Source organism: Chiloscyllium plagiosum, chromosome 51 (genome assembly GCF_004010195.1).
Source record: "Chiloscyllium plagiosum isolate BGI_BamShark_2017 chromosome 51, ASM401019v2, whole genome shotgun sequence".
NCBI lineage: Eukaryota > Metazoa > Chordata > Chondrichthyes > Orectolobiformes > Hemiscylliidae > Chiloscyllium > Chiloscyllium plagiosum.
Genome location: NC_057760.1, coordinates 3,073,649 through 3,088,212, shown reverse-complemented (window position 1 = coordinate 3,088,212; position 14,564 = coordinate 3,073,649). Strand labels below are relative to the sequence as shown.

Below are 14,564 nucleotides of genomic sequence, written 5' to 3'. Positions count from 1 at the left end.
CGACAGTGCCCACTCCCTCAGCACTGACCCTCCGACAGTGCGGCTCTCCCTCAGCACTGACCCTACGACAGTGCCCACTCCCTCAGCACTGACCCTCCGACAGTGCGGCTCTCCCTCAGCACTGACCCTACGACAGTGCCCACTCCCTCAGCACTGACCCTCCGACAGTGCGGCTCTCCCTCAGCACTGACCCTACGACAGTGCCCACTCCCTCAGCACTGACCCTCCGACAGTGCGGCTCTCCCTCAGCACTGACCCTACGACAGTGCCCACTCCCTCAGCACTGACCCTCCGACAGTGCGGCACTCCCTCAGCGCTGACCCTCCGACAGTGCAGCACTACCTCAGCACTGAGTCTCCAACTGTGCGGCGCTCCCTCAGCGCTAACCCTCCGACAGTGCGGCACTCCCTCAGCACTGACGCACTGACAGTGCGGCACTCCCTCAGCACTGACCCTCCGACAGTGCGGCACTCCCTCAGCACTGACGCACTGACAGTGCGGCACTCCCTCAGCACTGACCCTCCGACAGTGCGGCGCTCCATCAGCGCTAACCCTCCGACAGTGCGGCGCTCCCTCAGCACTGACCTTCCGACAATGCGGCACTCCCTCAGCACTGACCCTACGACAGTGCGGCGCTCACTCAGCGCTAACCCTCGGACAGTGCGGCGCTCCCTCATCATTGACCCTCCAACAGTGCCCACTCGCTCAGCACTGACCCTCCGACAGTGCGGCATTCCCTCAGCACTGACCCTCCGACAGTGCGGCGCTCCCTCAGCGCTGACCCTCCGACAGTGCGGCACTCCCTCAGCGCTGACCCTCCGAAAGTGCCCACTCCCTCAGCACTGACCCTCCGACAGTGTGGCGCTCTTTGAGCGCTAACCCTCCGACAGTGTGGCGCTCTTTGAGCGCTAACCCTCCGACAGTGCGGCGCTCCCTCGGCACTGACCCTCCAACAGTGCCCACTCCCTCAGCGCTGACCCTCTGACTGTGCGGCACTCCCTCAGCACTGACCTTCCGACAGTGCGGCGCTCTCTCAGGGCTAACCCTCCGACAGTGCGGCGCTCCCTCAGCACTGACCCTCCAACAGTGCCCACTCCCTCAGCACTGACCCTCCGACAGTGCGGCACTCCCTCAGCACTAACCCTCTGACAGTGCCAACTCCCCCAGCACTGACCCTACGACAGTGCCCACTCCCTAAGCGCTGGCCCTCCGACAGTGCGGCACTCCCTCAGCACTGACCCTCTGACAGTGCCCACTCTCTCAGCACTGATCCTCCAAATGTGCAGCACTCCCTCAGCACTGACCCACTGACAGTGCGGCACTCCCTCAGCACTGACCCTTCGACTGTGCCCACTCCCTCTGCACTGACCCTCTGACAGTGCCAACTCCCTCAGCACTGACCCTCCGACAGTGCAGCACTACCTCATCACTGACCCTCCAACAGTGCGGCATTCCCTCAGTGCTAACACTCCGACAGTGTGGCACTCCCTCAGCACTGACCCACTGACAGTGCGGCACTACTTTAGCACTGACCCTCCGACAGTGCCCTCTCCCTCAGCACTGACCCTCCGACAGTGCGGCAGTCCCTCAGCACTGACCCTCCGACAGTGCGGCACTCACTCAGCACTGAGCCTCCAACAGTGCGACATGTCTTCAGTATTGTCCCTCTGACAGTGCAGCATTCCATATTGCACTCTGTTATGAGGCTGCATCTTTAATCTCATATTTCTGAAGTAGGGCATGAATGTACTGTTCTGACTCAGAGATGCAGGGTGAACTATCTACTGAGCCCTAACTCACAGTTTGTTCAGTGTGTTATCTGTGTCCTTTCACTGATAATAATGTATGCTTATTAGTGTTATTTGTATTGCAGCAGTTCAGAGAGGCAGACTGGCTCACACTCCGCCCAACCCTGGACAGTACAGCCTTAACAATGGCGATGGCTTCCCCAGCCCTTCCTACCTCTCTGGCTTTATCTCGTTGCTGGTACGGGCGGAACCCTACGCAATGTCTCGCTCTGGCAGCCAGTGCATGCAGCCCGGCAGCATGATGGGGGTTGAGAACATTTGTGAGTTTGCAGCCCGCCTCCTTTTCAGCGCTGTGGAGTGGGCCAGGAATATCCCGTTCTTCCCTGACCTCCAGATCTCAGACCAGGTGGGGCTTCTGCGACTGACCTGGAGTGAACTGTTTGTGCTGAACGCGGCTCAGTGTTCAATACCGTTGCATGTGGCCCCTCTCCTAGCTGCTGCCGGTCTCCATGCCTCCCCAATGTCGGCAGAGCGCGTTGTGGCATTCATGGATCACACCCGGATCTTCCAGGAGCAAGTGGAGAAGCTGAAGCTGCTGCATGTGGACTCGGCTGAGTATTCCTGCCTGAAAGCCATTGCCCTTTTCACCTCAGGTCAGTGGGTTCTGGGTCTGTGTGCAGTGTTGGGTAACCCACTGTTTGATCACCCCACCGTTATGAAAGAGTGAATCATGAAAGAGTATTCCTGCTGCTCAGAGAAAGAGCAGATATGAATTAGAGTCAGCACCAGGAGCAAAACGTAAGATGTCCATTTTCATCGGTGCTAACTGAACATGAGTCAGATATAGCATACAACAGGGAAGTTCTCAATCTCCTGTCACATTGCACATGAAGATTAAAGTGTTATGTTCAGGTGAAGTGGGGTCAGACAGCACGGCGACTTGGACCTGAATATTTTGATACACTTTAAAGTCATAACAATTAGACATTTCCATTATACGTTCCTACTTATTATTGAGATTGTTTAAGCAAACATGTCACACTGTAATTACACCATTGGGTCAACAATGATGCAGTTGGGAGGGTGTGATTATACTGACACATGTTTAAATGGGGAGACAATCAGAACCCAGATGGGATGAGTACTACCTTATTCTTAATATTCCCCTCCAAATCAACGTGTGTGGTGCGTACAGTGCAGCTGCATGCAAATACACACGTGTGTTCTGTGTGCATGTACATGTTTGTACTGTGTATATGTCTGCACATGTGCCTATTCTGTGATCATGCAAATGTATGTGTGTGTATATTCCGTGTGCATCCATGTGTGCAGTGTGTGCTTATGTGTGTGTATGCACGTGTATGTGTGTGTGTATGCACGTGTATGTGTATGCACGTGTGTGTGTATGCACGTGTATGCGTGTGTGTGTATGCATGTTTGTGTGCGTGCGCGTGTTTGTGTGCATGTGTGTATGCGTGTGCTTGCAAGTGTATGCGTGTGTATGCGTGTGTATGTGTGTATGCATGTGTGTGCATGCATGTGCGTGTATGCATGTGCATGCGTGTGTGTGTGTATGCGCATGTATACGTGTGTATGCACGTGTATGTATGCACGTGTATGTATGCACGTGTATGTGTGTATGCACGTGTGTGTATGCATGTGTGTATGTACGTGTATGTGTGTGTATGCACGTGTGTGTATGCACGTGTGTGTATGCACGTGTGTGTATGCACGTGTATGTGTGTGTATGCACGTGTATGTGTGTGTGTATGCACGTGTATGTTTGCACGTATATGTATGCACATGTATGCGTGTGTGTATGCACGTGTATGCGTGTGTATGCACGTGTATGCGTGTGTGTATGCACGTGTATGCGTGTGTGTATGCACGTGTATGCGATGCACGTGTATGCGTGTGTGTATGCACGTGTATGCGTGTGTATGTGTGTGTGTGTATGCACGTGTATGTGTGTGTGTATGCACGTGTATGTGTGTGTGTGTATGCACGTGTATGTGTGTGAGTGTGAGTATGATTAGTCTTCAGATGGAATTCAAATCAAGATACTAGAGCATAGCATTAATTTATTGACATTACTCAGTAATTACTCAGTATTAATGAAACACTGTTTAAATACAGGTGTGAGAAACGAACCCACTTAATCAATAATTTTCAGTCCGAGTCAAAGAGTTCCGAAGCAGCACATTTATTCGAACGTCTTTAAAGATGGGTGGCTGTACAAGGAGAGAGACACCCGACAGTAAAATAGAGAGTTTTTTAATACTTTTCTGAGGGGTCTCTTGACACCCCTACACTAAGCAATAAACCTATCATAAGTGTCTATTTCATTCTATCCCCTTATTTGGTTATTACTTGTGCCTGTTATTCCTTTATTTGGTAATTCCTTGCACCCAAGCCTAAGCCGATCATACTTATTAATTACCTCACTTGTTTTTCTTCAAATCTGCTTTATTTGGCTGTCCTTGTTTGTTACAGCCTTCCTGTTGTTTTGTCCAGTTCCTCTTTTCTTTTCTAACCTTCTGACTTCTGAGATCATCCTTTCCTATTTCTTAGCTTAAAACTATTTCTTTAAAAGACCCTCTATATCCGTTAAAATCAACAGACACCTGACAACCTGAAATGTTTCTCTCTCAATCCCTCCTTTTCTTTTTGTCAGTGTATGTTGATCTCATTGATTCTGGGACAATGAGGCCTCCAAGTCAGAGAGCATCAGACCTGAAAGTTCATCGACTTTGGAAATGCCTTCGGGAGTATTCTCAACATCACAAGTTGTTAACAAGTAAAGGCCGTCCCCCTGCAGACCCTTCAGGGGTTTGGTCAAGGCAGTCTCGATCTTTCTCCCGAGACCCCAAATACAAGGAATAATACAACAGCCCAGTGCTGCCAGAATCCCAACGACCACTGTCAAGGAGTTTAGAATAGAAACCACATTTGCTGAACCAAGACTCCAACCACCCTGTTATTGAAGTGTCCACCCCAGAATTTTCAGCTAATTCACGTGAGAGGGTCGTCAATCCTTGTAAGGCTCGAGTAATTAAGCCGTCTGGGGCTGTGTTATTCAGAATAAAGGTAGAGCAACTTCCCCCTAACAATACACAAACTCCCCCTTTTTCTGCCAACATCATATCTATCATCATATCACATCCTATTTTCCCAGGCCATCCTGCTTGTGGCATCTAACTGTCCAGCTATTCCTTTAACAGCGTTTCTGGTGTAATTTATAAATCTTTGTTGGTTGTAAAAGATGTAATTAATCCCATCGACATTTTTATTAATCGTAACCCATCAGAAGAGAGACTCAAATCCAGCTGCTTTTTTGGTTACGGGCCTTAAATTCGTCAGGCGCCCCTCTGGGAGCCCCTATCAAGTCCAAATAAATATCATCATCAAAGGAGGTAGCAAAGACTGACCGTGGCCTCCTCCTTTTCTTCATTTCAGGAATCTCACCTCGTTAAAACGCTCGGGTGAATGGAATAGCCAATTGTACAATTGCACAGGTGCCTCGCCAGTCAGAGGGCATAGTAGGTCTTAGAATCTTTCTGCCACAGTACCGCCACAAATCTGCTCGGGGTATCTTTAAAGCTGAATAGTTCCCTCCCATCTCTGTCTCGGAAACCGATTCAACTTCCGAGCATGACTTTAAGTTCTCCTAGAAATCGGGACTGGTCTGACCCCTGCCTTCGTACACATGAGGTGATTCCCGACCACGTCCGAAAACGAAGGGGGGAATTTTTAATTCCTCCTTCTTCAGGGGAGGGAACAACAACAGCAAAGACCGACAGCCTGGATTGCCCCACGCCGTCTCATCCTGATACAGGGCTATCATGCATATTATACCAGCCCTGTCTCGCTTCCACCCGAGCGGGAAGGGGACCACATGAGCCACCGGTCTACCTGAGGCACGTGCAGAGCAATTGCTTTTATTCAGACTTTACACAGTATATTTCACCCATTCAACCCAAGCGTTTGTATCCCCGTTTCCAGTTTCTATTTCAACAGTCTGTTTTAAGTCCTTTACCTCTATAATTCTTACTACTTTAAGGTCATTGGGAGGGGTGAAAGGTTGTACCTTATTATCCCGTAGTTCTGCCCGTTTTCCCTGTCCTACGCTAATTCCAAAACAACAGCCCGAGAAATCCTTCCCATTTGCTTTCATTTCTATCCTAAATGTTTCATTTAATTATACCTGATAGGTGCCCCCTCCCAGAATTGCTTCGTGCCATGTGCTTTTCCTTATCGTTAGGTATATTGGGTTACACTTTTTATCGGGACAATTGCGAGCTGGTTGGTAGGGGGCCCGGTGTACTGTGACGAGACCATTATACCAAGTACCATCCACAAGGCCAGCCCCATAGGACTTAAGATGTATCTCAGAGCTACGGTACTGTCTCTGATTATCTACATCCCCACAATTTACTAAGCTGCATGCATCAGCGTCTATTACTTGTGGATTATCAGACTCTGGAACCGTTAATAACACGTAAGAAAATGATATTTGACAAAATCCCAATACTAAGAGGGCTAGTATCATAACTCTAAGCATCCCCAGCATTCCTGGATGTCACAGTCGAAAGAAAGGACAAGGGAGAATTACAAACCTGCGTATACAGAAAACCGACAAACACTGACCAAATACTTAACTACGCCAGCAACCATCCCAACACACACAAACAAAGCTGTATCAGAACACTATTCCAATGAGCCACATCACACTGCAGCACAGACAAACTTTGGAAGACAGAGGAGAACCACCTATACAACGTATTCAAGAAGAACGGTCTTACCAAAAAACACCTCAAGAACAAACCACGACAAGCAGACCAAACACAGCCAGAAACCCTAACCACCTCACCATACATCAAAGAAGTTTCAGAAATGACAGCCAGACTACTAAGACCCCTCGGAATCCTAGTAGCACACAAACCCATCAACACTCTCAAACAAAAACTAACAAACTTAAAAGACCCAGTACAACCCATGGACAAAACCAACGTCATCTATAAAAATTCCATGCAAGGACTGCCACAAACACTATGTAGGACAAACAGGAAGAAAGTTAGCTACCAGGATACAGGAACACCAGCTAGCCACAAAAAAATACGACCCTCTCTCTCCCTCGCAGCCCTACACACGGATGAAAAAAACCCCACCATTTCGACTGGGACAACACATCTATCCTGGGACAGGCTAAGCAAAGACATGCCAGAAACCTACAGCTCAGCGAGCAAACCTACACCCTAAACCTCAACCTGAGCTACAAACCTTGCATCCCCAGCATTCTAAAAATCGTACAGAAATAATCCCACGCTCGTGTCGCCACTGTATAATCAGTTACTCAAAGTCTCTTTAGTCTGAGTTTCAGCGGGTCTTGCGTTGATTCGGCTGTCCAGACTTCTTCCTCCACTGGAGGATCCACTGGCCCTTTGATCCGAGTGTAGTGAGTCCAGCCTTTCTCCGCCATCCTTATTGCCGTCTCTGTTGTGAGGAGGGCTTGATACGGACCTTCCCAGTCTGGCTGAAGTTTCGTCTCCGACCTCGATTTGATTAGGACCCAATCGCCCGGTCTGAGCAGACGCACTGCAAAGTCAAGGGGTGGTGTCTGGGCAAGCCGACCCTGAGTTCGAAGAAATGATAGAGAACTGGACAGGGCCAGTATGTACTTCTTTAACTTCTGTTCATTAACTTCCACAATTGGAACCTCTCCTTTGTGCCCAAATAAGGTAAGCCAAACAATATTTCATTGGGAACAATCCCAAGTCCTTTCTAGGTGCTGTTCGCACCCGTAGGAGGGCCAAGGGTAGGCACTTTGTCCACGGGAGTTTGGTCTCAAGCACTAATTTAGATAGTTGCTTTTTCAGCGTCTGATTCATTCTTTCAACCTTTCCTGATGAGGATGGGTGCCAAGGGGTATGAAATTCCCAGGAGATTCCTAAACTCTTCATTGTCTCCTGTAATACTTTAGAAGTAAAATGTACCTTGATCTGAGGCTATATGTTCTACTACCCCGTACCTGGGAACTATCTGTTCAAGAATCACCTTGGATACCCCATTCGCAGCGGCTATAGCCAAGGAGTATGCTTCGACCCATCCGGACAAGTGGTCAACGATCACCAACAGGTACTTCATCCTTCCCACCCGGGGTAACTCGGTATAATCTACCTGGATACTCTGAAATGGTCGTAGCCCAGATGGTCGTACTCCCTGAACCTATCTCCTCAAAACCTTTTTGTTTATCTTTTTACATGTTATACATCCTTCACATATCTGTTCTGCAATGGTATATACTCCTTCACATCCATATCTTCGCAGGACTAAATCGCACATTGCCTGCACCCCCCCACCCAATGACTTCCCTGATGGAAAATGGTCATAATTTCTCACATCATCATTTTATTAAGCATCTCCCTTCCACAGGTAGCAGCCAACGCCCATCTTCTGTTTTAACTGTACCTATGTCTTTCAGTTCCTCCTCCTCAGTATTAAATAATGGAGTACTTGGAGGATCAGGGAGCGAAGGTATCAGGGGACATATTACTGCTTCTGGTGGACTCATGGCCACCTCCCTAGCTGCCTCATCCGCCAATCTATTCCCCCTTACTTCTAGGGTATCCCCCTTTTGCTGCCCATTCCCATGAACCACAGCTATTTCCCGGGGCAATAGTAGGGATTCTAAAACTTGCTTTATTAATCCCTCATGAACTAATTCCTTGCCCCTACTATTAATTAAACCTCGTTCTTGCCAGATTTTTCCAAAGGTTTGTAATATACCAAACGCATATCTAGAACCTGTATATATCGTTCCATCTCTATTTTCTAGGGCTTTAAGGGCCTTATCTAGAGCATAAAGCTCATAAGTCTGTGCTGACCAACTATCAGGTAATTTACCAGAATGAATCACAGTCCCTTTGTCTCCATTGATCACAGCATACCCATTATGTCTTTTACCCTCGATTACAAGGGAGGAGCATGTATATTCGGTCTCTGGCATGTAGCAGGAGATCCCCCAGGTCCTCCCGAACCTTTGTCTGATAGTTTATAATATCGAGACAGTCATGTTCTGGATTTCTAGGAGGTTCTCCTTCTCCCCTCCATAAGAATGTGGCCGGATTCAAACAGCTGTCTGTGACTAACACAAGATCGTCCTTCTTCAGAATTCTAGAGTCGGTAAGCCAGCGTCCCCCCCCCCCCGCCCCGCCTTTTGGCTGAGGATGGTCCGTACCTGATGTGGGCTACTGACTATTAGGGCTCCCCTCCCCCAAAGGTAAGGTTCTTGAACCAATGAAGCTGTTGCTGCTACTGCCTGGACACTCTGGCCAACCTCTCGAGACTGGATCGAAGATTTTAGACAGAAAGACCACTGGTTGTTTTTTCCTCCCCACGGCTGAGTTAGGACCCCTGAGGCCACTCCCTTATCCACAGTAGCAAATAAATGAAAGGGCTTTTCTAAGGAAGGCAACGCGAGGACGGGCGCCTGAATCAAACTCTGTTTCAATTCCTCAACTAATTGCCTTTCCTCTTTTGTCCACTTTAAGCTGTTCGGTTCGTCATCTAGTAATTTCAAGTGTAGTTTCTTCATTTTCTGAGCATAAGAATCTATCCATAATCTACAATACCCTGTTAACCCGAGCAGTCTCTGTAGGTCCCTTTCTGTTTCTGGTAACAGCATTTCTATAATCCCCTTTATTCATTCTGGGCTTATCCTCCTTTTTCCTTCACTAATCAAGTGTCCCAAGTACTTGACCTCTTTTTCCACATATTGGAGTTTATTCTTACAGACTCTTAGTCCTTGTTGTCCCAGGAAATTTAATAACTTATTTGTAGCCTCAGCCACACTATCCCTCTTTTTCCCAGTAATTAACAAGTCATCTACATATTGTAACAGAGTAATTTCTGCAGGGATATAAAATTTCTCCAAAACCTGCTCTAGTACCTGACCGAAGAGATCCTGAGATTCAGTAAAGCCCTGTGGGAGTACTGTCCATCTGTGCTGCTGCTTTCATCCAGTGTTCAGGTCTTCCCGTTCAAAGGCAAACAGGTCCCTGCTTCCCTCTGACAATGGGCCGGCCCAAAAAGCCCCCTTTAGGTCTATCACACTAAACCATTTATGCTCATGTGGAATTTTCCTCAATATTGTATAGGGGTTGGGGACCACCGGGTGATGACTTTGAACTTTCTGATTCAGTGTTCTTAAACCTTGCACCAGACAGTAAGTACCATCCGATTTTTTTACTGGGAGAATGGGAGTATTGAAAGGAGACATGCAGGGCTCTAATAATCCATCCTCAATCAACCCCTTTATTACTGGCTGTAATCCTTAACGTCCCTCCGTCGGGATTGGGTATTGCCTTTGACACACTACCTCTCCTTCCTTTTTCAAGTTTATTTCTAATGGGGGTATTTGTAATCTTCCGCGGTTCCCTTCCCGAGCCCACACTGTGGGCTCTATATCTTTTTCTGCCTCATCAGTTAAGACTGCCATCTGTACCACTAATGTTTGATTCAATATTCCAATTTCTATTCCCAGGAGAATAAACAAGTCCCTTCCCAGCACGTTGACCCCAACCTCTGGGATATGCAACAGTTCTGCTTTGATTGTTTCTCCTTTTTTTCTAATCGGTGTACTTTGTAATGCCGGGACTCTAAATCCTTCACTCTTTATTCCTTTGATCCTTACGGTTTTTTCTGACTTATGAATTCCCTTTGGTTCAAAACTCAGTGAGGATCTAGCTTTTGCCTTTTGTTTCTGCTTTTTGTCTTCTCTCCTTACAAATAATCTCTGAGCCTCCCTCAGCAATTCATCTAATGGTTTCTCACTCCATCCCTCTAGTTTCTGTATTTTCTTCTGAATATCTGGCCAAGACTTAGTCACAAAGTGTATTTTCAACAATCCTTCCCCTACTGGCCCCTCTAAATTCATCCCAGAATATTTGCGCATAGAGTCCTTCAGTCTTTGTAAAAACTCCGAGGGACTCTCTTCCTTTCCTTGACATACCTCAAACGCCTTCGTTAAATTCTGTGACTTCGGGGCGGCTTCTCCAATTCCTGAAGAAGGGCTTATGCCCGAAACGTCGATTCTCCTGTTCCCTGGATGCTGCCTGACCTGCTGCGCTTTTCCAGCAACACATTTTCAGCGGCTTCTCCAATTACCCTGATTAATAAATTTTTCATAATTTTCATCTTTTGCCTATCATCTTGTTTTTGATGATCCCAATTGGGGTCTCTTAAGAGGAACCTATCCTCTGCCTGACCTGCCTCTTCAGTTCCCATGAGGGTGTTCCCTGTCCCAGACCCCAAATGCTGCTTTTCTTATCAACCCTCTTTCTTCTCCACTAAATAAAATATTTAGTATGGACATCAATTCTGTCCAAGTATATACATGCGGACCCAGGAATTGATCAATCTGTTCTGACAAACCTACCGGGTCTTCTATAAGTATTTTCATTTCTTTTTTAAAGGACCTTACTTCCCCACTCGTTAAAGGGGCATTAACAAATCCAATTTCTCTTTCCCCGATCGGGACCTCTCATAATGGAAGCATGTTTTGGACCAACATTTCTTCTGCCTCCCCTTCACTTTCTTCTAATCTTTCCATTTGGCTTCTGGTGCGTTTTGCATTCGGGACCTGACTTTAATCTATTTCCTGTTCTGTCTCAGACGTGGTGGGACCTCCATCCCCCTGCCCCAGTCCCACTGCCTGCCTCTGACCCGTACCAGAAACGGCCACGGGCAGTTGGATACTTCCATATGGCGGGGGGTAAATTATCTAATACCTCCCATGGGGATAGAGGTGGTGAACTAGGGATGTTCTTTTCATCTATTTTTACAGTGCACATCCGTATTTTAGATTCACCCTTCCAACAGGAGGCATAATCAGACTCCTCCTGACTGAAGGGTTCTTTTTCATTGACATATAAATTTAAATATTGACAAACCCAGTCCCCGTCCGACCCGTACTTTGGCCAGAAGACGGCAGGACGAAGAATAGGTTCCTTAATCCATACAAAACAACAATACTTTATCATTTTCTTTCTATCTTTTTGTCGTGTGTGTTCATTTTGTTTCCAATTTCCCAACATCCAGCCCAACGGACTTTCTGGAGGAATGTTGCCATGGACGCCTCCCTTCTCAACGGAAGATTTTCCTTTACTACTTGTTGCACAACCCATTTCACCCTGGCTCACCACCCAGTGGCCTCAATCACCTCTCCCAATAGGGATCCAATCCCTACAGAATCTGAGGATTCTTTCCCCAGAAAATCCTTGAGTCCACCTCAAGGTAGGGCACTTTTTAGGGGTTAGCCTGACCCCTGTCAGGTGATTCTGGTGTCCTTGTAAATCACGGAAAGGCAATCGAGTTTGGGGTCCCACCCCAATGAACCAGAAACCTCGGGTCCAACTCGGGATAGGAGTTTGGTACTCCTGAACTCCCAGGTTACTTTCGTTAGTCCCTCATAACGACTAAAACCCAAGCCCCAGCCACCAAGGTAGTACTTAAAAGTCAGTTTTCTTCCCTTGGTCTGTGCACAGAGTTACCTGGCTATTAGACATATTCCGGTTGTGCCTTCCCCCTTGGGTCCCACCCAAGGTCCCCCTGAGTCCAACTCAAGGTACACACACTCACTACCAACTGGTTCGGAACGACTCTTAAAGGATTCAATTCAGGTAATCCCTCGAGCCACCCACCGCTGGAAAACACGAGATCGTTCTAAAGGAACCGGGCCCGCCTTCTCGGTTATCGACGGTGGGAGCCTTTCCAGGAGCTGAGGTTCATCCCGGACGAGCCCCCAATTGTGAGAAACGAACCCACTTAATCAATAATTTTCAGTCCGAGTCAAAGAGTTCCGAAGCAGCACATTTATTCGAACGTCTTTAAAGATGTTCAAGGAGAGACACACCCGACAGTAAAATAGAGAGTTTTTTAATACTTTTCTGAGGGGTCTCTTGACACCCCTACACTAAGCAATAAACCTATCATAAGTGTCTATTTCATTCTATCCCCTTATTTGGTTATTACTTGTGCCTGTTATTCCTTTATTTGGTAATTCCTTGCACCCAAGCCTAAGCCGATCATACTTATTAATTACCTCACTTGTTTTTCTTCAAATCTGCTTTATTTGGCTGTCCTTGTTTGTTACAGCCTTCCTGTTGTTTTGTCCAGTTCCTCTTTTTTCTAACCTTCTGACTTCTGAGATCATCCTTTACTACTTTGATAGTCTAAAAAGCGAACCTACAAACTATGAGCTTATTGCGAAATGCCCCTCCTGCTTCTTTTGTGGTCAGCTACAATACTCAAAGTTATTTCTTAGCTTAAAACTATTTCTTAAAAAGACACTCTATATTTGTTAGAATCAACATACACCTGACAGCCTGAAATGTTTCTCTCTCACCGGGGATTGAGGTGAGGAAAGAGAACTATGACTCCACTAACAGACGATGATTCTACCAGTTAGTTCTTGATATCACACATTGACATACTTAGCAAAATACTTTGGAAGGGATTTATTTGAATGATGAAAATCCGCTGCTATATTTATAGAATTTACTCAGTCGATTTGGGAAGTTACGTCAAGATTGAGGGGATTAATGTCTTTAGGTGTTTTATTAAAATGACGTGACGGATGATTCAGATTTATTTCAGCTGAAAGCAAGACTGACTTAATAGGTGATGAAAATAGAAATAAGTCAAATCTAATCAGAGTTTACCTTGTATTAAACCTGCATGCCAGCTGTTTGGGATTACCTGAAACAATCAAACTGTGGCTTTTTAAGCTGGCATCAGTCACATCAGGCAATACAGTTCGCATTTAATATCGTTTCCTTCAGTTCTGCCAATTTACATGCACAATAATTCAAATGAATTGTCCCTACAGTACGTTACAAAAAAACTGAGGGAATGGATCAGGGTTTACAATAGTTCCTAGTAATATGTCAGTATTGACAGAGGATTCCTGGGAATAGATTAGTTTAGACAGGAGTCCCGGGGACTGGAATAATATAGACAGGGGGTCTTTGGTGCACTTTATTACTGATAAGGATACCCTGTGGTCTGCATCTGTATGTACAGGGGGGTCCTTGGAGTGGCTCAGTATAGACAAGTGGCCCCTTGCAGTAGATCAGTATTGATGTAGGAACCTTGGGAGTGGCTCAGCTTAGACAGGGTGTCCCAGGGAATGGCACAGTTTTGTCAAGATACCCCTGGGAATGGGTCAATATTGGCTATGGGACCATGGGAGTGGGTCAGTTTTAATCAGATGTCCCTGGGAGTGAGGCAGTATAGGTAGATGTTGCTGGGAATGTCGGCCAATATTGACAAAGCTACCCTCTAAGTGAGTGAATATTGACAGTCTTGATAGGGGTCCCCTAGTCAGTCATTATAATGGTTACTCAGGAGTAGGTCATGGGAGTGGATCAGTATAGACAGGGTCACCTGAGGAGTGGTCCAGTATGGACACATACCTGTGGCAGTGAATCAGCATTTCTGAGGGGTTTTAGAGTGCGCCATTATTTATAGGTTGTTACCTAGGTTTGGGTCATTAGTTATAATGGATATTCAGAAGGGGTTCAGTATTCATAGGGAATCCTCAGAAATGGGTTAATATTGATCAGAAGTCCTCGGTAGTGGTTCAGTATTTATAGGGGATATTCAGGAGTAGGTCAGTATTTATAAAGGGTACCCGGGAGTGGGTCAGTGTTTATAGGGTGTACCCGGGAGTGGGTCAGTGTTTATAGAGGGTATCCGGAAGTGGGTCAGTATATGTCGGGGGTAACTGGGAGAGGGTCAGTGTGTATAGGGGGTAAC

At 46.7% G+C, this 14,564-nt stretch overlaps 1 protein-coding gene across 1 annotated transcript in view; it reads left to right on the top strand.

The window, feature by feature from the left end:
* The window catches only part of LOC122544768 (COUP transcription factor 2-like), a 32,771-nt gene that overhangs the window by 7,480 nt on the left and 10,727 nt on the right, over positions 1 to 14,564 (top strand). The window contains exon 2 of the mRNA XM_043684093.1: positions 1,874 to 2,401. Within this exon, the coding sequence (XP_043540028.1) occupies positions 1,874 to 2,401 (528 nt within the window). The remainder of the gene's footprint in view (positions 1 to 1,873; positions 2,402 to 14,564) is intronic.